Source organism: Mesocricetus auratus, unplaced genomic scaffold, assembly GCF_017639785.1.
Source record: "Mesocricetus auratus isolate SY011 unplaced genomic scaffold, BCM_Maur_2.0 Super-Scaffold_100009, whole genome shotgun sequence".
Lineage (NCBI taxonomy): Eukaryota > Metazoa > Chordata > Mammalia > Rodentia > Cricetidae > Mesocricetus > Mesocricetus auratus.
The window spans coordinates 66,096,635-66,117,762 of NW_024429193.1; the positions used below are offsets into that span (position 1 = coordinate 66,096,635).

The window sequence follows — 21,128 nt, forward strand, 5'->3', positions numbered from 1 at the left end:
AGCTGTCCTCCGACCTCCACACATGTCTGTGTGCTCTGAAGCAAAAATACACCAAAAAGTAGGCACCCTGTCTCAAAATCAAACAAAACATGAGCGTGCGTACACACACACACACACACACACACACACACAGAATAAAGTAGGCAAGATAACAATAAAGGTAACTATATCACATGAATTTGAATAACCAGGCCCAGAGAGGTGAAGAGATTCATCCCACGGTCAGAAGGACAATGTTCATCTTCGGTGAACCCACATTTTTGGATCTCACCTTTAGGGCTTGCCAGGCTGGTAGCACACATCTATTCCCCCCTAGATATTCTGGAGGCTGGCTCTGGGGCTGATTGTTTGATCCTAGGAGCTGGAGTACAGCATGGGCAATATAAAGACTTCTGTCTAAATAAAAAAGAAAAGAATTAAAACTACGGCTCCTGTTAACCTGCCTCCCTCTTCTGATAGAAACGGTTTAATTGCCCTAGGAGGCAGAGCCTTGGTGAGGAGGCGCCCCTCCTAAGCTGCACCTGTTTCCCATCCAAGCTCTAGGCTCACTGTGTCCTTTGCTCCTTGTTGTTTAATTCATCCAAACTGGAATAGTTTTCCTGACCACAACGTCCCCATTCTTCTAGAAGGGAAAAGGGCATGTGGCAACTTCTCCCAAAAAGAGCTGCTCAGGTTGAACACTCACAAAATTGCTTCATGAGTTTTTGCCAGGGAAGCAAGAAAGATACCAAGACAGAGAGGGGAGTTACCGCTTACCCCTGGGCTCCTTGGGGCCCTCTAGCAGTCATAAGTGGTAGGGGATAGTTGGGGTTGAAATGGAACAGGCCAGACCAATAAACTAGAAGTGGCCTTCAAGTGTCAACAGCGAGAAGAGCTCTTCTGTAGATTACATCCGATTTGGAACCTTGGGTGGAGGGTGAGAGACAGAGATGGGGGCGGGACACAGAGATAAGAAAGGGTTCACAATAAAATGAGTTTGAGGGCGGAGAGGGCCAGTCCCACATTTTCACAGCAGACGGAGAGACAGCTGGAAAGGAGAAGCTGGCATCTCTGGAGGCACCAGGGCACTGACACCCCTCCCCACAAGGAATGACGCTCCCATTTGCATTTCGTTCACATGTGAGTTATTTCTCCATCCGTACGCAGAAGCCCTCTGACCCCTTTTATAGGTAGCCATCCACAGCTCCTTATGCACCCCACCTGGCTTTCAGGGCCGCTACCTACACCCCTAGCTGGCTGGGATTTAAGAGACTTGCACCACCTGGTGGCGAGTAGGAAGCCGGCTGTGCGCAGAGGGTTTCTGTTTTGCCTGCTCTGGGACGAGGAGTTTTGGAAAATGTTCCCCGGAGCTTCCTGAAGCTAAATTTACCTCCCCCAGTCCTGGGGGGCGCAGAGATCCCAGCGGCGATTAGCACAGCGCTGCTGCGGGCTCCAGTCGAGAGGCCCAGAATAGGCGCGCAGTTATAAATAGTGCTACCCGCAGGTGTGGGGGGAGCCGGCGGGAGGGAGTACCCCCGGCAGCCGCCGCCCCTTCAGGTGGGTTGGGCGGTCGCGGTGGAGGTTCTGGGGGGCGGCGGCAGGGAGGGGGCTGCGGTCTGAGTGCCCCCAGTGGTTTCCTGGGCGGCGGGTTTTTCGAGGGAAGCGGAGGCAGCCGCGGGGAAGGGGCGGGGGAGCCGAGAACGAGGTGGGCGCCTGATGCTGGCGGAGGAGCTGCTTTCAGCTCAACCCCCCACGACCAGAAACGGGCCCCCAGACTCACGGTAGGACCCTGCCAAGAAGAGCTTCGCCTTCAGCCGCCAGCTGCACCCTTCCTCCAGGACTCTGCAAGCCTGGTAACTGCTCAGCAACCACTCTTCAGTGAACTTGGGCCAGTCTCGTAACCCCGCCGCCACTCAGAGTCGCTGTCCCCAGCCTTAGGTATAAAGTCCTTCTTGCTAGGGCTTTTTCTCCTTGTCAGGACAAACACCTCACTCTCGGGGTATCTACTCACCTACTTTCCTCACACATTAAAGTCTAGAATCTAGAAAGTTGCTTGAAGACTTGAATCTGAGAGTGAGGACGGGGGGGGGGCGTTCACCAGGAGACCGTGCTGGCCCACACTTGTCCTCAGTCCCAGTTCAGGTGTACAGGAGATTGCGATGAGGACCAGGCTCCATAAAAGGGGGCGGGCTCTTCTCGACCCTTTCTATCTCTGGTTTGGCGGTTAGGACCCCAAGTTGGGGAGGAGACAGGAATTTCAAGTCGGTGGCCCCCACCAACATGAAAGGGAACTATTTGTGCCACAGGAAAAAGAAAACCATGGAAAAGAACCACCGAGGAGCTAGCAGATTTCCCAGGACCGCTGGAGAGTGGCAGTCCAGCCGCAGAAAGATCCGGGTTGTGTCCAGTCAGATGCAACTCCAGTGGCAGGGCAGGAGGACAGCAGAGATGTTCGCGTCTGGGTTCCCAGAAGCTAGTGACAAGACCCTCGCCCTTCTGGAGACCTGAGCCACTTCCCTACCCTTCCCCAAATCCTTTCCCTAGGTCTTGTACCCTTCTCGTGAAAGCGGTTTCCCCTGGCCCGGCCCATTATTCCCTGGTCAGCGAGACCCTGACAGCTAGGAAGGGGAAAAAACCCAGCCCAGACACATCTTGCTCGGAATCCTCCCGACTAGAAACAGTCCCGTGAGGTCGCTAAGAAAACCTGGAGCAAAGACCAGACTTGACCCAGGGCAGCCGGAGGGGGGGGGGCGCACGACACGACAGAAATGATAGGAAAACCCGGAACGGATTGCTTGAGAGCCAGAGCTCCATGCCTGCGGGCCACTGGTCCCTGTTGCCCCCCTAACTCTCCAGTGAGATAATGTCTGGGATGGGGGGCTGTTTGGTTTGGCCTCGGCCCTCCGGGGCGCCTCACACTTTCCGGCCCTGGCTGAGGGGCAGAGCAGCGGCCTCGAGGCTGAGTCACGTCAGGGGCAGAGGGAGAAAGAGGGAGGGAAGGACGGACTCCGCCCCTCCCCTTGTTCGGGGATCCCGGGTCAGCCCGGGTGAGGGCCAGGGCCCCCCTGGCGCCGCCCATTGTGGTCCAACAGGTTGAGCTGGTGTCCTGCGGAGCCACCTGCTGGAAAGGGAGGGAGGCCCCCTGCGGAGGGGGCTGGGAAGGGAGATCAAGTCCGACCCGGTTGGGCCTGGCCCGCTGCTGAGAAGCCGACCCTGGCCCTAAAGAGCGGGATTTGATTCCGTTTGAAGCCAGTGGGAGGGCCCTGTTGGGGTACGTAGCACCGCCGGCCCAGTTGGAAGCGTCCCTAAGAGGCTACCTTTCTCCGTCGGCACAGGCAGGCACCCTAAGACACACAGGCCTCTACCGCCACCTGGGTGTCTGAGTGAAACTGCGTCAAGGCATCCCCTCCACTATGGGGGTCTCAGTTTCTAAAAGACCGAGCGGGAGGAAGGCGAAGAGCCGGAGCCCGGGAGAGAGAGAGCGCACCTCCCCCTCCCCCGACTCGGTCCCTCCCCTCTGAAAATGCCAAGGCAGCAGCGCGCACAGGCTAGAGCGCAGAGGCTCCTTGCCCCGGGCACTGTTCCCTCCCCGCGGGGCGCCGTCACGCGTGGGGAGGGACACCGAGTGCCAGCAGCCTCAACTCCCCCGCTCCCTCTGGCGGAGCGGGGGATGGGCCCAGGGGCCGCAGCAGAACGTCCAGTGGCCTTCTCCCCGTCCCTCCCGGGGCCCTGACCTGATTAAAGCCCCTAGCGGGACCCCACTCTTTCCGAGTCCTAGGTCTTCATCCCCATGCAGCCTCTCCGCAACCTCTCACCCCCTTCCTTCCCCAGGTGCTGACCCCACAGAAGCCCCGCGTGAAGGAGAGGAAGTCCCTGAGGGGGCTGCTCCATTCCCTGGCCACTGCGGACACTGTCTCCGGCCTCCCTCCCCTTCTGGTTCCAGGCCAGCCCCAAGCTCCACCCCCTCCCTGGATGAACCCTAGGCGCGTCCCAAATGGGATAGGCGGGTGCTCAGGCCAATGGGCGGGCAGGGCGGTGGCGTGCAGGGGGTGGAGCTGGACAGCAGCAGAGGGCTGGCCGGGGGCCGGGGGCGGAGCTCCAGTTAAGGTGGACCGGAGGAGATAGTGGTGGAAAGCAGAGAGGGAGAGGGATCGCGGCAGGTGAAGGGAGAGAGAAGGAAAGAAGGGGAAGGAAAAGGGTGGGAAAGGCTCTGGGAGCGAAGTAGGAGCTCGGAAAAAGGGGGCGAAAAGGAGGGGGGACCCATATGCTCCCTGCTGGAACCAGCTGTTGGAAGAGGTGGAAGTTTATGTCCTTACTGGGCGGAGGGAGGGGGTGCCTGGGGGGGGCGGATGAAAAACCAGGAAGTGACAGAGGGTGTTGCTAAGGGTGGGGGGAGTTTGGGGGTGGCAGGGGCGGGGGGAGGGAGGGGAGGGATGGGGGGAAAGCAAGCGGGAGGACAGGTGAGACAGCAGGACAGGTGAGGCGGGCCCTGGGGGGGCGGGTGGGAGCCAGGTGAATGTACGGCTCTCCGCGGCCAAGGGGGGGGCGGGGAGCAGGAGGAGGCAAAGGGTGGCGGAGGAGGAGCCCCCCAGCAACGAGCGGCGAGCCACTGACCGCGGCCTTCTGACCAGGACCGGAGCAGGGCCCCAAGCCCCCGGGCCTGGCGGGGGACGCGCTTCTTCTCACACCCTGTGCCTCTGCAGCTCCGGCGAGCGAGCCCGACGGCTGAGAGGTAAGTGAACCCCACTTTTTGTCCCTTGGCTCGGGGTGCGCCAGACTCGAGCCTACTGCAGTGTCCTTCGTGCGTCCTGAGAGACCCCTGTACACACACACACACATGCAGACCCGATTTCAAGCAGTCGCATTCCCTGTAGCTTCCCCGGGTCTTTGGAATTGGTTTTAACTTGGAGGAAAGGTAGAGGACTAGGGCCTCCCCCAACTCTGGGCGAGGGGTCTCCAGAAACTTTCTTTACACTTCTAATATAAGACTGCGAGCTACGGGATGGACAGGGGGTGAGCTGCGCTCGACTTCCCTCCCAGCCGCCTCCGTGACTTAGGGGGAAGACCCCAAGCCGGACCGAACGGAGGGAATGGAAACGCTGACGGACTCTAACTAGGACAACGCGTGTCCGTCCCCCCTCCCTTGCTCCGCGCCCCCCTGGCGCGGTGGGCTGGACCCAGGCCAGTGGCATGGGGGCTGGGGGGCGGCGGGAGGAACCGCGGCTTGGGGGAAAGTTACCGGCTGGGCTATTCGGTTTCTTGCGCTTCCAGAGCCGCGTCGTCTCTCCTGCGGTAGTGCGGCTCAGCGGAACGACCCTCCTGCCCCTCCCGCTCCGCAATCACATTCCCTTCTCTCGAGCTGCAGCCACCTTTTCAAAGTCAGCTCTCACAACTCCAGTGCGAGGGTGGGTGATAAGAACTCTACCTACCACCGATCTTGCCGCCGGCGCCGGCGCACCTGCCCGAACCAGAGCGGGGGTCGCCGTGTGGTAGAAACCCAGCGCGCACCGCTGGCACAGGGTGGCCGTTCTAATGGGGTGGGGGGCGCTGCTTTCCATTCCCAGCTTTCTCTCCCCTCCTCCCACCCCACCCAAGTAAGAGAGCGACGTGTCCTGGCCAGAGCGAGGGGGGGTGGGAGTGGGGGGGCAGCGTGGGCAGCGGGTTGTGCCCGGACACGTGCCTGCCCAGGCGCCCCGGCCCTGCTAGTGTTTGGAGAGAGGGCGGGTCCCCTGCCCCCCACCCCGCACAACCCCCATGTATCAAAGGGCGGCTGAGACGTGGTGAGACCTCGGGGCGCCCTGGGGGGGCGGGGGTAAGGCGGGGAGCCTGGGTCCGGAGCAGGGGAGGGGCAGAGGCGCCGGTGCTAGCTGACCCACAGGAAACGAGCACTGCTGACCTAGTTTGGGACACCGGAAGTGGGTGCTGGGGAGAGGGGGAGACCGGCAAGCTGTCCTGGCTTCCGGGCCAGGTGGAGGGCGTTCTTGATTTGACCCCCGCCCGAATGCCTTGGAGACCCCTAACTGCAGCTGAGACTGGGCATGAGTCAGCGCAGCTATTTCTCCTTCCCCCAACTTATTCCTAGAGGAGGGGACCGTTTATCAAGGGTTGGGGGAGCCAGATTGGGAAGTAAGGAGTTAAACCACGATATGAACTCTCTGTTCCCCAAGGGAGTGTGTGTTTTGGGGGGGCGCTAAGGCCTGGAGGATCATGGGGTTGCGTTTTGCTACCCCCCACACACACACCAACTGGTTTGGTCACCCCTGTACCCTCCTGGCACTGTTTATAGAGCTGGCATGGAGTGGACATTAGATTGGGAGGAGATACTGGGCATAAGAAGTATTGTGCTGGGCTGGAGACGGGCACATTTGTGACTGGGTTTGCATGGTAGTTAGTGTTCCTCCTTAGTGGTAACTGGGGAGAAGGACAGGGGGCTCCCCCTGGAGCAGCTGATGAAACAGGGAGAAATCTCTGCCAGTGCCTCCTGTCCCTGGCCCCCGGGACCCCAGATCCCCCAGCGTGCCTCTGTTAACATGGTTGCTGTAGGCACGGCTCGCTGCTGCCTGCTGGCACCCCCAGACGCTGTCCCCTCCCTGGGGTACCACCCCCCCAGCCTGGGGTCAGGAAGGGGTTAATACCACCAGAAAGGGGCTCTGGGGAAGAAAGGAAGCAGCGCCCACTAAGCTCAGGTGTCAAGGAGACAGGCCTGCTCTAATGGGGCTCTGTCACCACTACTCAGGCCAGGTGACATGGCCCCAGTGTCTACAGACAGGTGCTGACCTCTTCCCCCTTCCCCACGGTGCCCCCTGGCGCCCATCGCCCCCAGCTCCTCCTTGGCCTAGTGCCTGCCCCAGGAGGGCGCGGCGGGCAGCGGGGGCTGGGCTAACAATGCACCATCGGGCCCTTTGTGTGCCTGCACTTGGCACCCTGGGGAAGAGTGGGGGAGGGGACCCAGCAGGCAGGGGGGTGGAGCACCTCTGGGGTGGGGACAGTGAAGGCTTGGGGAGAGACGCGAAGAGTGAAAACAGGTGGGGAGGAAGTAGGTCAGATGGAGTGCTAGCCCCCCACTCCAAGCCAAGGCTAAGATGAATGGGCCCCTGAATGGCACCATGTTGGTACCCGAGGCCCAGCCTAGGAATGGACTTTTGGGGTCAGAAGTCACTAGACCAGCAGACTGCTCGGGTGGGGGAGGCGAGGCCCTCTTTTAGATGGCTGAGAGACCCAGTTCTTTTGGCCCAAGGCCAAGGACCTAAGATGGGGAATAAATGGGCTCCAGGCAGGGCAGTGCCCTCTGACAGAAGCCTCTGGGCCTGCTTCAGGGCTTCCTGCCTCCAGCCTGCTTGGCTCTCTGACCTTCCTGAGAGTTAAGACAGCCCTGCCACCAGGCCTTGGGGCTTGTGCCTGTTTTGGCCTAGGGCTGAAAAGGAGGGTGGGGGAGGAAGGTGGAGACAGGCAGATGGATAGGACCCTGGCATGGGGTGTGCCTGGCCTCTCCCCCTCCTTCTCCTGAGTAAACTCGTGAGTAAACTTGACGTTTTGCCCGGACAGTTTGAAGTTGCCTTGCTGCGCCCCCCCCCCCCGGTCCTGCCAACACAGAAGCGGCCAGGTGCCAGTGCAGGCCTGGGGGCTGGGGAGGAGGAGGACAGAGTGATCACCATCAAGGACTGGAGGGTCCAGAGAGACCCGCCACACCACTTAGCCAAGCTCAGGTCTTAGCAGAGATCTTGTGGCCTGTCAGCATTTGTCACAGGACTTTAGGAAACCCAGAGCCCGTCACCGACCTCCCGTCTCTACCTGGGAAAGACACCCAGTTGCCATCTGGCTCCCCGAGAGGCCATCTTTTATGTCCACAGGCCACTAGTCCAGGAGGAAATCCACCGTTAGCAAATGCCCCCATAAGGCCAAAGGAGACCTCCTTTGGCCCATAGGCTGAGATGGGTAGGAAGCAGGTGGCACACATTTTATCAGCTCTTCCCTGAGGCTTCTGACTGCTGTGTTCTGTCCTGCCCTGGCCCTGACTTCACACCTGGACCCCACAGCTGCCTTTACTGTGCTAACCCAACCATCAAGCCCTCCCTCACCCCAACTCTTCTGCCTTTTCGCTTTCCTAGAACCTTCGGGGGTTCCTAACGAGCAAATGCCTATACCACATCCATAGTTTGAGGGTGCCCAGGGCAAAAGAGGGCTGACGGCAGGCGAATGGGCCCAGTGATTCCCCACACACGCACACATTAATTTGATACCACTTAACGTCACTAATTAATCTTACACCGTCCCAGGTCACCAAAATGGTAGGAGAGATGTCTTCCCAGTCTCTGCCACGCCTCAGAGTGGGGGCTCCCCCAAGACCTTACTTTCGACTTCATGTCTCTGGCTTCAGTTTCCTTCCTGTTTCCACCCCCCCCAGCTCCTCCCCACCCATATGCCCCTTTCAACAGACATCCTCTCCTTCCTTCCTCCTTTCTTCCCCCTTTGCCTGAAGTAAGGGGTCTTCTCTCCCCACCATGGACCTCCTAGCCTGCCTTACCCTTCTTAAATAGTGTTGCACTTAGAGAATTCTGTGACCAGATCAGCTAAGCTCTTGGAAAGAGAACCCAGGGCCTCTTAAGGGAACTACAACTCCCAAGGTACATGCAAAGCAGTTGTGGTGCACACTGGGAGTTGTAGTCCTTGAGCTCTCAATTTGGTTGAGTCTAAAAGTGGTTGTGGGTAAGGGTAAAGTCAGTACTGGCATAGGTTGCAACATAGAGACCCTCTGTATTCTCCTTACTTTGTTCTCTTCATTACATTCCACCATGTACTGACATCTATCTGTCATGCTAAGACATACTACCCATCCTCACCTTAGGATGAGCCCCACCCAAGAGATGCCCACACCCTGCCCTGATGCCCCTGGCAGGGGGAACGAGGGGCCCCATGAACTCCTTCCCTGCCCCCTGCCCTCCAGGCTACTTCCCTCCCTTTATGGGGATCAAAGGGCAGGGAGCAGCCCCACCCTATTCCCTCACAAGCTATAGGCATTAGACTGGGGCTCTTAGGAATTGCAGGGACTTTGGTGCCCGAGCATTTGCAGGGGGAATGCTGGGAGATTGGCGCCTGGTGACAGGAGAGACATTGGTCCCCACCTTGGGGTGTGGATCCTTCAGTAACTGCTCATAGGTCTATCCATGCTCTGTATCAGCTCTGAGCAATGTGCTTCCTCTTAAGGAGGTGGCTTAAGGACAGGGTCTTGGGGCTTATCTATAGGACCTCAGGGGCCTGGGCCAGCCTGCCTGGCACCAAGGCATAGAAGTGACCCTCCCCCACCCCAGGCCCACAGTTGGCATAGGGCACTGCGAGCAGGGGGTAGGAGGGAGAGGCGGGCAGGACTGCCAGCATCCTGGTGGGTAGCTGCCAGCCAGGCCGGGAGCCGGTGAGGAGCAGCAGGCCAGCGGCACTGAGCCAGCAGCTGTTGGGGGTAACAGGGAGGGGGTATCTTAGGGGACATTTCTGTGATTCTCTCTGAGCCTAGCAGGACCTGGGATGGCCTACTGTCTGGAGGATACTGGGGTACCCTTCGCTCCAAGAATAAGAAAGCCCAGGAGTTTTATGGCATTTTGTGGCCACCCATCTCAGAGCCTTCCTGAGTTGCCCCTCAGGCCCAGGCGGGTCCCACCCAACCAGCCAGGGTAGCAGTGGCTTGCGCAAGGGGCGGGGCTGGGAGCTTCCCAGCAGATGCCCCCTCCCAGATCCTTCCTCTTTCGCTGCCTACAGCTCCCCCAGTATGTCTACCCCCTCCTCAGCTAGCTCTGTGCCCCTGGTCACTGGGGTCTGGCATGAGTGCTGCCCCCTGGCCTGGTTGGCAGGGCTGGCGCCCTGGCGAAGAACTGTGGTATGTGAGTGGGTTTGGGGTGAGGCTCTGAGGAGGGCGGGTGCCGCCTTGCCCAGCCCCTGAGGGCCCCAGCCTGGTACAAGGTGAAGAGAAGCCGGACAGCTCCCAGCAAGGGGCGAGGGCTTGCTGGGGTCTCCTTAAGTTCCCTTAATCCCACATACCCTGAGGGGCTGGGACCTGGGCACCTGTCACCCCTGGCACCGACCGTCCAGAGTTTCCCTCCTCCCGATTTGGCCACTGCTGTCTCCTGTCCCCTCCCCTCCTCCTCCCTTCTCCTGGTCCCACCTCCGGCCACCTCTCCCGTTGCTCTCCTCACCTCTGTCCTCCTGGACTGGCCTAGCTCCTACCTTTCCTGCCCTCACCTTTTCCCCTTTAGGACTGAGTGAGGACGGGCGGGTGGGGGTGGGGGCCGCTGGGGCTCTGGGCACTGAAGGCAGAGACTCTGGGCCCTCTCCCACGCTGCCAGCCCTTCTGTAACCCCTCCCTCCAAGCTGGGGGGGAGGGGGCAGCACCCAGAGGGTTAAGGCTGTAGGGGGAGGGACTGGGCCAGGTCGTAGGCGGCCCCTTTGAAGGAGGGAGCTAGAGTGGGGAACAGTCACCCCCCCCAGTTATCCTTCCCCCACCCCTTCCAACACGCTGCCCCCAGGGGCCAGGAGGAGTTGCCGGCAAGGCCCCTCAGCGTTCAGGTGAGTAGGCCCTGCTCTGGCTCAGGAGGTCAGGCCCCAGGGGAGGCTCGGAGGCCTAGAATTGGCCAAGGGTCACAGGAGGACTGAAAAACAGGCTAGGAAGAGGGTGCCCAGATTTCACTGGAGGCTTTAGGGAGCAGAGGAGCTGAGGCACTGGAGTGTGGGGAGGTTTCAGTCTTAGGATCCAAGAGGACCAAGAAACACAGAAGGGTCCTACGGAAGCTGTGCTTGCTGGGCCAGGCCAGGAGGTTGGACAGGCTGGCAGGGAGCTGGGCTCTGGGGACCCGGCTGGGGTGTCTTCTGGGGCTTGGGGGGGGCTCAGGTTTCTGCCTGCAACTAAGCGGGTGTGGGGTTACCAGCCAGCTTGCTTACCCAGCCAAAGACATGGCTGCGGGGAGGAGGGTACAAGGTAGACCCTGGTACTTTGGGCAGTCTCCTTAGCCTTAAGAAGAGCTGGCACTGTCCCGATGACCAGGGTCTGTCCAAGCGAACAGTTACCTGGCTCGGGGTGGGCACTGTCTGGGGAAAGTCCAGTAGCTTCAGGGCTGGAAACTCTGACAGGCAGAGAGGCGCTCGCTGTCCCCCTACCCACATCCGCTCTCACTGCACACCCCACCTCTCCCACCTCTTTTCTCCCAGCGGCTCCCAAAATTTGGTCCTCCAGAAGGCAGGTATGGTACCCAAAACTAAGCCATTTTTCATAAGACGAGGCTTTGTAGCTAGAACAAGCCCTGGTCTTCATTTGGTTCCTCTGCTATGTCTACCCCACACAGGCCTGGAAGGACACTTGGAGCGTGGCCTGTTGGGCTCAGGAGAGGCTTCAGTGAGAAAGTGATGGGAAGAGGGAAAGATCTCTGAGGATGGTTCCTAGCAGCAGTCTGGGGACAGGCGTGATAGGTGAGAAAGCGCATAAAAGCTAAGGAAGGGAACCAAGGCTCAGTCTTGTGCTGGGGACACAAGGGCCGCAGACTAGGAAGACAGCGCAAAAGTAAAAGAGGGAAGACTGGGTCAGAGGAGTAAGGGGCTGCGGATGAGCTGGGGCTCCCAGAGGTGGAGATGCGGGCCTGGGAAAGCCCTGTCCCATTCCTTCCTCCGCCATCTTCATCTCCTTCCATCTTCCTTGATGGGCTGAAGGGCTGCGCTAGAGCTGATGCTATAGAAGGAAAAGGAGCTCTGCAGCCCCCTCATCCCCTGCCCCGGGATCGGGACCTGGTGGGAGCTTAACCCCCACTGCACCGGGAAGCAGCCAACTCCCCTGCCTCCTTCCCCCTCCGTGGCTTGCGGTCTCTCTTCCCCGCCTCGGCCCCCAGGAAGTGTGAGTGCTGGGGGTGGTGAGGTTAGGAGGGGGAAGCGTCACATGGGGGATGGGGAAGGCTTGTACGAGTTCAGAGGGGCTGGAGAGGAGAGCCCCTCGAGTGTCTTTGGCATTCCTGGGCCAGGACCTGTCTGTTGGCCCTCACTGTGGAAGTTCTTCCGATCCAGCTCACCCGCCTGAAACTGGGCATTTCAGGTGTCAGCGACCCTTTGGCCCCAGAAGGATGGAGGGAACCATGGAAGAAGGATTCCTGGGTCCCTAAGGACTTTGGACGGGCTGTCCAATTTTTCCCTACCCCTCTGGTCCAGCCACAGGCCAAAGCCCTCGCTTCGTGCAAACTGGGCTCCGAAAAAACAGGAAGAGAACCTGAGGCTGGAACTGGGGTTGGGGGTGGGGGCAGAAAGGAGAAAGAAGGGGGAGGGGTGGCCAGGCCAGGCACCAGGAGCACTGGGCAGAGTCTTGGATCTCAGTCATCCCTAGCAGGATGAGTGATCCTCACCCTCTTGGCCTCCGAGCTGCTGCCCCAGAAAAAGCCAGGCCCCTGGCTGGTTCCCTGGCAGAGCTGGGAAAGGGGGCCTCGGAATGGGGTGGGGTGATGCTCTGTGGGCCTGTGTATCAGCCCACTTCTATTTTCTACGACGCTAATCCTGGTTCTGCCGGCTGCCCCCCACACTAAGCCTCGGTCCCCTAATCCCCAAGGTGGGGAGAGGGGGGCCAGCTTTATTCAGCTGCCCCCTTCAGGGCCTCCTATGCCTGCCCTTCAGCTGGCTCAGACCAGCATGGAGTCCCTCAGCTGGAAGCCACCTATGGTCAGCACCTGGAAGATCCTAGCTGCCTTTGTCTTCCTAAGTTGGCCATACCCTCTGCCTTTTGGTTGTTCGGGTGTTGGGTAGACACACTCTGGCAGGTGCCTCTGGTAGGTACTGATGGGTAGGTGATAGGGACTCCCAACTTTGTCACCCCTTACCACTGTCACCCCCGAGTGTCATCCCCCACCCCCTGCCAGAGATGGTGCAGGCTTGACACAGGGCCCGGTTTCAAGAAAGCTGCCCACTGGCTTGGCCGGTCTAGCAGGCCTAACAATGAGGGGAGCCTGGGGGGTGGCGAGAAAGAGGGGAGTCACGGGGTGGGGCCCCCAGTTCTTTCCCCTACCAGGCAAACAGACCAAACAGACCTTGCCTGGTTCCCTGGCACAGCTGCCCCCCCCAACCACCACACACACCCATGCCCACAAGGTCTTAGCAAGAGGGGGCATGCCAGGCTGGGTGGGGACGGGCCGTCTATATGGGGCGTCAAGGGGACTGGGCCCTCTGGGATACAGGTGTGGGAAGGGTGCCCAAGGTGGGGTGGGCATACTGGCACCAGTGCTCCACCCTGGCAGAGAGAAGGGGAGGCCTCCACCCCACCAACTCCTCCCATATGATAGAGCTAGGAGGGCCCCCTTGGCCTGGTTGGCACCGGTATAGTTCCAGGTGGCACCTCAGGTGGTATGGGTGCCAGAGCTAGGGGATTTCCCAGAACACCCTCTCCTCCCCTGTGTGCCATCTGCTTCTCTAGTCCTTCCTCAGTACCCTGTGGCTATAGGCATTGGATTGGGGCCTAAGGAGTTAAACACCCACCCTTGCCCAAGCCCTGTGTGAGTTGGTGGTGAACCACTCTGAGCCTGTGACCTGACGGCAAGCTCAGCCAATCAGTACACCTGCCATACCAACTTGCCACAGAGATCAGCCCTGGGGTGGGAGAAAGGAGGCAGGTTTACCAACGGGAATGGGTGCGGTGTGGAGGGAAGGAGGGTGAAGGATGGGGTGAGCCATGTGCCTCCAGGTGCCCAGCTCCCAGCCAATGGACAGCAAGGCTAGCTCCACCCGTGCCCCTTAGGAAGAGCGTGATGCCCTTGCACACAGAAGGGTGCCCACTGCTGTTCAAGAGGCAGCCGCCGCCGCCGCCGCCTCTACTCTTGCTGCCCACCTGGTTTTTGTTTGGGGCCATTTGCCTCTCCACATTATGTAAAGTACAGGGAGAGGAGGGAACTCCCAGACTGCTTGCTTGGAGGAAAAGTGGTTTGGGGACTTAAGGCAGGAACAGGTGGGCGAGCTATGCAAGGATTCCCAGGTGTAGCTTCCAAAGAGACCATGGATGCCATTCACTCAGTGTTTCCATGCAGGCGCTCAGGCTTTGCAGTGAAGGTGGCCAGCAGGTAGGCCGTTGGGACAGTGCAATTGCTGTGCCCTAAAGAGGAAATTGTAGCCCCTGACTTTCACCCCCACCCCCAAAAACTCCTTCCGGTAGATGGCTAGGGTTGGTCAGCTATTGGAGTATCAAAGAGGACACAGACAAAATGCCAGTGGGACTTGCTCTGCGGATGTCAGGATTCGTCTTTACTATTACAGATGGGAGGAATAGGCCTCCTCAGAAAGGAAGTGACAAGTCCAAGGTCAGGTAGCTCCCTAGTAACCTGGCTCCCTCAGGGTGCGTTCCGGGAGGAAAGAGGCAGACCTGCCTCCCAGTAGATCTCATAGCAGAGGCCTTGTGTGCACTGGAATCTGCCCTGAGGCCAGACTACTGACTGAGTCCCTACTGTGCGTTAGGCATTATGCCACACCTGGCTTCACTTACCCCTCACCACAACCCCTGGAGTCAGCTGGAATTATCCAGTATTACAGATGAGGAAAAAGGCGCAGAGATAAAATCACTTGCTTAAGATCCTGAAGCTAAGAATTCAAACTCAAGCCTGGCTGAGCACAGCTCTGTCCAAGCCTAGCACTGTTCCAGGCTCTATTAGCTCTAGACCACTGGTTCTCAACCTTCCTAGGCTGCATTCGTTTCATCCCTTTAAAACTTCCTCTTGTTGCTGGGCAGTGGCGGAGCCTGCCTTTAATCCCAGCACTGAGGAGGCATCTTTGTGAATCTGAGGCCAGCCTGGTCTACAGAGCAAATTCCAGGACAGGCTCCAAAGCTACAGAGAAACCCTGTCTCGAAAAACAAACAAACAAACAGTTCCTCATTTTGTGGTGACCCTCAACCATAAAATTATTTTATTCGCTACTTCCCAACTGTAATGTTGCTGCTGCTAATGAATCATATTGCAAATGTCTGTGTTTTCTCATGGTCGTAGGTGACCCCTGTGAAGGGTCATTCACACCAGAGAGGTCAAGACCCACAGGTTGAGAACCGATGTTCTAGACTAACACTCTCAGGGCTGATGGGTGGAGCATTTGTAGCTTTCCTTCCCAGCTCCTGTTTGGTTTTGTTGGGGTTTTTTGTTTGTTTGTGTGTTTTGTTTTGTTTTGTTTTGAAACAGGGTCTCGCCGGGCGTTGGTGGCACACACCTTTATTTTTATTTTATTTTATTTTTTCCGAGGCAGGGTTTCTCTGTATTGTTTTTTGGAGGCTGTCCTGGAACTCGCTCTGTAGACCAGGCTGGCCTCAGTGAGTGCTGGGATTAAAGGTGTGCGCCGTACTCACGCCTTTAATCCCAGCACTCTGGAGGCAGAGGCAGGCGGATCTCTGTGAGTTGGAGGCCAGCCTGGTCTACAGAGCGAGTTCCAGGACAGCCTCCAAAAAACAATACAGAGAAACCCTGCCTCGGAAAAAAAAGAAAGAAAGAAACAGGGTCTCTCTATATAGACCAGGCTAGCCTTGAACTCACAGAGATCCAACTGCCTCTGCCAAGTGCTATATCTAAGGTGTGTGCCCCAACCCCTTCTCACAGGAAAGTATAGGCCAAACACTGACTGAGCCCTTACTGTGTGTTAGACACTGTGCCATACCTGGCTTCTCTCCTCAAGGTCATCTAACTAGAGCACTCTTAAGTTCTCGACCTCCCGACCTCTGCAAGGACAAACACTAAGGTTGCTTCTGGAGAAGCAGGGTCCTCTGGAATGGGGAGAGGAAAAAAAGAGGGGGGAGGGCAGAGGTGGGACTTGGTTGGCCTTTTGGCAGTGGGGGTGATGCTTATCTGTGTGGGGGCAGGAAGTACCTACATCAGTGACACCCCAGCATCGGGCAGCTCTGCTCCTTGGCCCATGAAGGAAGGAGGATGTGGGGAGAGAGAATCTTGAAGGAAAGATGAACTTTGAGTCGGGGGGGGATGGACGACGACTCTTTTTTTTTCTTTATTTTTTTTGGTTGTTTGTTGGTTTGTTTTTATGAGACAGTTTCTCTGTGTAGCCCTGGCTGTCCTAGAACTTACTCTGTAGACCAGACTGGCCTTGAACTCACAGAGATCTACCTGCCTCTCCCTCCTAGGATTAAAAGTGTGCTGGAATTAAAGGCTGACACCACCCCCTGGCAAGGACGGTTCCTTTTGTTTGTAGGATATACTATACTTGTGACAGAACCCAGACATGCCTGACTTTGGTCTGATGTCGGTCCGAAGTCTCCTTGGCCTCTGCCAGAGCTATGGAGAGGCTCCATCGTAGCCCATTGCTCAGTGTTCAGATGTCTGAAGCCGAAACCAGGACTCCCGTATCTTACGTCCTAGGTAGTGCTTCTTCTAAAGAGACGGGGACTGGGAAGGAGAAGCGTAAGCCCGTGTGAGATACCAGAGCGGCAGGAGCTCTGGGACGCAGACTAGAGCAGCACAGGAGCTGCGAAGGTGGAGGTCTAGGCCGGATGGTGACCCTGCTCACTTGGCACTCCACCTGAAAGCAAGTGGCTTCACATCCCCTTTGTACTTGACATGGACGGACACTCTGGAAGGGTGTGGGTTCCTAACAAGCATAAAACGCTTAGAAGAGTGTCCAGCAGGCCGGGCGCACGCCTTTAGTCCCAGCACTCGGGAGGCAGCGGATCTCCGTGAGTTCAAGGCTAGCCGGGTCTACACAGAATGTTCCAGGACAGCCTCCCAAGCCACAGAGAGACCCTCTCCAAAAAACAAAAAAAGTGTCCAGCATGTGACCCTCCTTCAAAGTGAGCCAGCATTGGAAGGGGTTCCCCAGCCCCCCCTTATAGGAGTAACTGTCTTTGTTTTGTTTTTTGGAGACAGGGCTTCTCTGTATTGTTTTGTTTTTTGTTTTGTTAAGATTTATTTATTTATATGTTTGTTTATTTATTACATATACAGTGTTCTGCCTACATGGTAGAACAGGGCATCAGACAGATTGAATTGTAGATGGTTGTGAGCCACCATGTGGTTGCTGGGAATTGAACTCAGGACCTCTGGAAGAACAGTCAGTGCTCTTTTTTTGTTTTTGGTTTTTCCAGACAGAGTTTCTCTGTATTGTTTTGGAGCCTGTCCTGGAACTCACTCGGTACACCAGGCTTGGTCTTGAACTCACAGAGATCCACCTGCCTCTGCCTCCCGAGTACTGGGATCAAAGGCGTGTGCCACCAACGCCCGGCCAGTCAGTGCTCTTAACCTCTGAGCCATCTCTCCAGGCCCCCTCTGTATTGTCTGGGACGATGTCCCAGAACTCGCTCTGTAGACTAGGCTGGCCTCTGCCTCCCGAGTGCTGGGATCAAAGGCGTGCGCCACCACCGCCCGGCTAGGAGTACGTGTCTTAACTTCACCCTTTGCTTGACCTGCAGGAGAAGATGGGGAGCCCTGAGGATGACCTGATTGGAATTCCATTCCCAGACCACAGCAGTGAGCTGCTGAGCTGCCTCAATGAGCAGCGCCAGCTGGGCCATCTGTGTGACCTCACCATCAGGACGCAGGGGCTTGAGTACCGCACCCACAGGGCTGTGCTAGCTGCCTGCAGCCACTACTTCAAGAAGCTCTTCACCGAGGGAGGGGGGGGTGCTGTTATGGGAACAGGGGGTGTCGGGACAGCTGCTGGAGGAGCAGGGGCCGGTGTGTGTGAGCTGGACTTTGTAGGGCCAGAGGCCCTGGGCGCCCTGCTCGAATTTGCCTACACAGCCACACTGACCACCAGCAGCGCCAACATGCCGGCTGTACTCCAGGCTGCCCGGCTATTGGAGATCCCCTGCGTCATTGCTGCTTGCATGGAGATTCTACAAGGCAGTGGGCTAGAAGCCCCTAGCCCAGATGAGGATGACTGTGAGCGAGCCCGGCAGTACCTGGAGGCTTTCGCCACTGCCACCACCTCAGCCTCAACCTCAGGAGTGCCCAATGGTGAAGACAGCCCTCCACAGGCGCCCCTCCTACTACCGCCACCACCTCCTCGACCCGTCGCCCGCCGCAGCCGCAAGCCCCGAAAAGCTTTTCTTCAAACCAAGGGGGCCCGAGCAAACCATCTAGTCCCTGAGGCTCCCACGGTACTGTCCCATCCCTTGACCTACGAAGAAGAAGGGGTGGTCGCTAGGGTGGGCAACAGTGGGGGCAGTGGGCTTGGGGACAGTTACAGTCCTCCAGCAGGTGCTGCCTCACCTCCTGAGGGGCCCCTGAACTATGAGGTCTGTGAGGGTGAGGAGGAGGAGGAGGAGCTGGCATACCCCCCAGCTTACGGGCTAGCACAGAGCAATGAGCCCTCACTATCACCAGAGGAGCTGGGTTCCGATGAAGACACCATCGACCCCGACCTGATGGCCTACCTAAGCTCCCTGCACCAGGACGCCCTGGCGCCAGGCCTGGATGGCCAAGACAAGCTGGTGCGGAAACGCCGTTCACAGATGCCCCAGGAGTGCCCAGTCTGTCACAAGATAATCCACGGGGCAGGCAAACTGCCCCGCCACATGAGGACCCACACTGGTGAGAAGCCCTTTGCCTGTGAGGTCTGCGGTGTCCGCTTCACCAGGTGAGCACGGGGGGGGCGGGGCCCAGGGGGGCTGAGGATGGGTGGGTGAGTGCCAGACGCCAGATGAGGGGAAGCAGATGCTTCTAGTGGAGACCAGCTCTCTTGAGGGGTCCTGGGAGCCGAAAGAGGCCACCGAGGGGGGCTGATTGTGAGTGGTCTAGTGCCTAAGAGGGTCACGCTGGCACCAGAGGAGCAGATGGTGGCGGGGCCCATGAAGCTAAAGGCCAATCAAAAGGGGCACCCTGGGGCTGGAGTGGGGACGAGGGGAGGGATGAGGGTGGGACAAGGCCGGGACCGACCGGGAGTCCTGAAGGCTCACCTTCCCCCTGCCGGTTGCCAGGAACGACAAGCTGAAGATCCACATGCGGAAACACACAGGAGAGCGCCCCTACTCGTGCCCACACTGCCCAGCCCGCTTCCTGCACAGCTACGACCTCAAGAACCACCTGCACCTGCACACTGGCGACCGGCCCTACGAGTGCCACCTGTGCCACAAGGCCTTCGCCAAGGAGGACCACCTGCAGCGCCACCTCAAGGGCCAGAACTGCCTGGAGGTTCGCACCCGAAGGCGCCGCAAGGATGATGCCCCGCCGCACTACCCTCCACCCTCCACCACCACCCCTTCCCCTGCTGGCCTCGACCTCTCCAATGGCCACCTGGACACCTTCCGCCTCACTCTGGCCCGATTCTGGGAGCAGTCAGCTCCCACGGGACCCCCAGTCACTACTCAAGGGCCCCCTGAAGAGGAGGAGGAGGAGGGGACACCTACCACACCACAGGCTGAAGGTGCCATGGAGTCCTCTTAAAAGACGGACGAACGGCCAGCACAGGGCCTGGGAGGCCATGCCAAGCCGTGGGGAGCACCTGAGACCAGAGGAGTCGGGATCGGGATACAGGGCCTTGCTGGCTTCAGAACCAACCCCCCCCCCCCCAGAGCCTTCATTCCAATTCCAGGCTGAGGTTTTGGGCCACAGGCTCTCTAGACTGGGATGATCACCCAAGGAGTTATATATGAAATTTGTGTGTGTGTGTGTGTGTGTGTGCAGTGTGTGATACACACACTGCACACACACACACACACACACACACACAGTAAAGGTGGGGTCCCTGTCCCCAGCTGCTACTGGGGAATTGAAGCAATAATCTGTCTCTGATTTGTGGGGTCCCACCTCGGCTATGCGGGTTTCTAGGAGGCTGGGGCTTGGGACCAAAGCCTTGCCCCACTCCCACTCCCCCTGGGTTTTGGCTGTGTGTGAGGGGGTGGACTGCCCCTCCCTTCCGAGACCCCTCCTTCCTGGTTTCTGTTCCCTTTTCCTGGCAGTAAATTATGCAAAGGGGGGTGGCAAAGGAAGGGTAAGTGGGGGGGAGACAAGGTGGAAACTTGAAAGACTGGGGGGGACTGGGCCTGTAAGGATGGAGCCATCCCAGTCCCCCCTCCACCCAGTTCCAACGCTGAGTCATGGGGTCCTGGAGAAGGGAGCCGGGTGGCTGGATTGGCTCGCCCGCCCCTGGGGGTAGCAGGAGGGCTCCGCCCAGCTAAGGGAGCTCTGCACCTCTCCCCTCCCGCGTCCCGGGGCAGGGAATGTCTTGTTCCTGGCGCTCCCTCCCTGAGGCCAGAGGGCAGGGCGGGCCGGGCGTCTTACCCTCTTCTCCTCCCTACCTCCCCGCCCAGGTGCAAGCCGGAGCCGCCTCTGCTGCCTGCTGCCCCTGACTCACGCTGCCCCCGGGCTGGCGGGTGCCGGGTGTGGGATGGGGTGAGGGGTTGAGGTAGCCTTGCGGGGAGCGGGCGAGCCAGCGCCATCTGGTGGCCATGCCCTGTAAGGGCGAGGGCCCCCCCCCCGTGACCACTTTACTGAGTCACACCAAGCCATCCTGGCCTGTGAACGGGTGCCCCCACTTGTCCCTGGGGAAAGTGAGCTGCGGAGCAGATCTAGAGGAAAGGAATCTTTTCTTGAGACCTTGCCCGGCACTCTTAGGACAGAGTCCACCCCCATCCTGTACATAGTCTCTTCTGATGGTCTTGTTGAAATCCAATTTCACATTTTAAACTACCAATTCTCCCGGGGTGGAGAGGAATCTTCACCCCTTACCCCTTCCTCGCTGGGTGCTGGACCCCCATTGCAGCCTGGGCTCTGCCTTGCACTATTTTCCCCGTTTGGCCTGGTGGCCCTTCCCCCTCCTTAAAAGGGGCAGGTTCAGGGGCCCGGTGCTCTCTCCTCTCTCCATGCCCATTTGCACAGCTGCCCAGGTACCCCGACAGTGGGGAGGGGTCAAGCAGGGAGGGGTGGCGGGACCAGTCCCTGTATCTATTTAAAAAGTGATGATGTAATATATTAGGAGGGAGGTCAGGTGCCCTGGGCCTCATCTTAGCATTTCAGGTGATAGGGGAGTCCAGGGCTGGAGGAACCTGGGGCTTAGTCCCAGAAAGTGGGGACAACGTGGCCCCCAGTCTCTACTCGCGGCTTTCCCACTCAGTGCCTTAGTGGGGGAAGCAATTCCCCACTCTCCCATTCCTTTCATCCACCCTGCCCTCGCCTCGGGTGTAAGTGACAGGAAGAAATAATAATAATTTAAGATTCATA

The 21,128-nt window shown here is 58.5% G+C and overlaps 1 protein-coding gene and 2 long non-coding RNA genes across 8 annotated transcripts in view; 2 read left to right on the forward strand and 1 right to left on the reverse strand.

The window, feature by feature from the left end:
• LOC110342786 overlaps positions 1 to 4,156 on the reverse strand; it is a 15,868-nt gene extending 11,712 nt beyond the window's left edge. The window contains exons 1-2 of one of the 3 annotated variants that reach the window (XR_005879459.1): positions 1,760 to 4,156; positions 272 to 904 (exon numbers count right to left, since the gene is read on the reverse strand). This is a non-coding gene — a long non-coding RNA (uncharacterized LOC110342786). The other 2 variants (XR_005879460.1, XR_002384954.2) reach the window with 2 other exon arrangements.
• On the forward strand, positions 993 to 1,918 carry LOC121142432. Its single transcript, XR_005879461.1, has 2 exons — positions 993 to 1,119; positions 1,740 to 1,918. It is a non-coding gene; the product is annotated as an uncharacterized LOC121142432 (long non-coding RNA).
• On the forward strand, positions 4,152 to 21,126 carry Zbtb7b (zinc finger and BTB domain containing 7B). Of its 4 annotated transcripts, none has more exons than XM_040752400.1 (4): positions 4,152 to 4,275; positions 4,611 to 4,711; positions 17,378 to 18,546; positions 18,887 to 21,126. In XM_040752400.1, exons 3-4 carry the CDS (start codon positions 17,384 to 17,386, stop codon positions 19,350 to 19,352), a joined length of 1,629 nt encoding a protein of 542 aa, XP_040608334.1. In that variant the 5' UTR covers positions 4,152 to 4,275; positions 4,611 to 4,711; positions 17,378 to 17,383; the 3' UTR covers positions 19,353 to 21,126. The 4 variants fall into 4 exon arrangements, with proteins under 4 accessions (XP_040608334.1, XP_040608333.1, XP_012976059.1 ...); XM_040752399.1 differs by lacking the exon at positions 4,152 to 4,275 and adding an exon at positions 4,410 to 4,456; XM_013120605.3 differs by lacking the exon at positions 4,152 to 4,275 and having other exon boundaries at positions 4,500 to 4,711.
• The last annotated feature ends 2 nt before the right edge of the window (positions 21,127 to 21,128 follow it).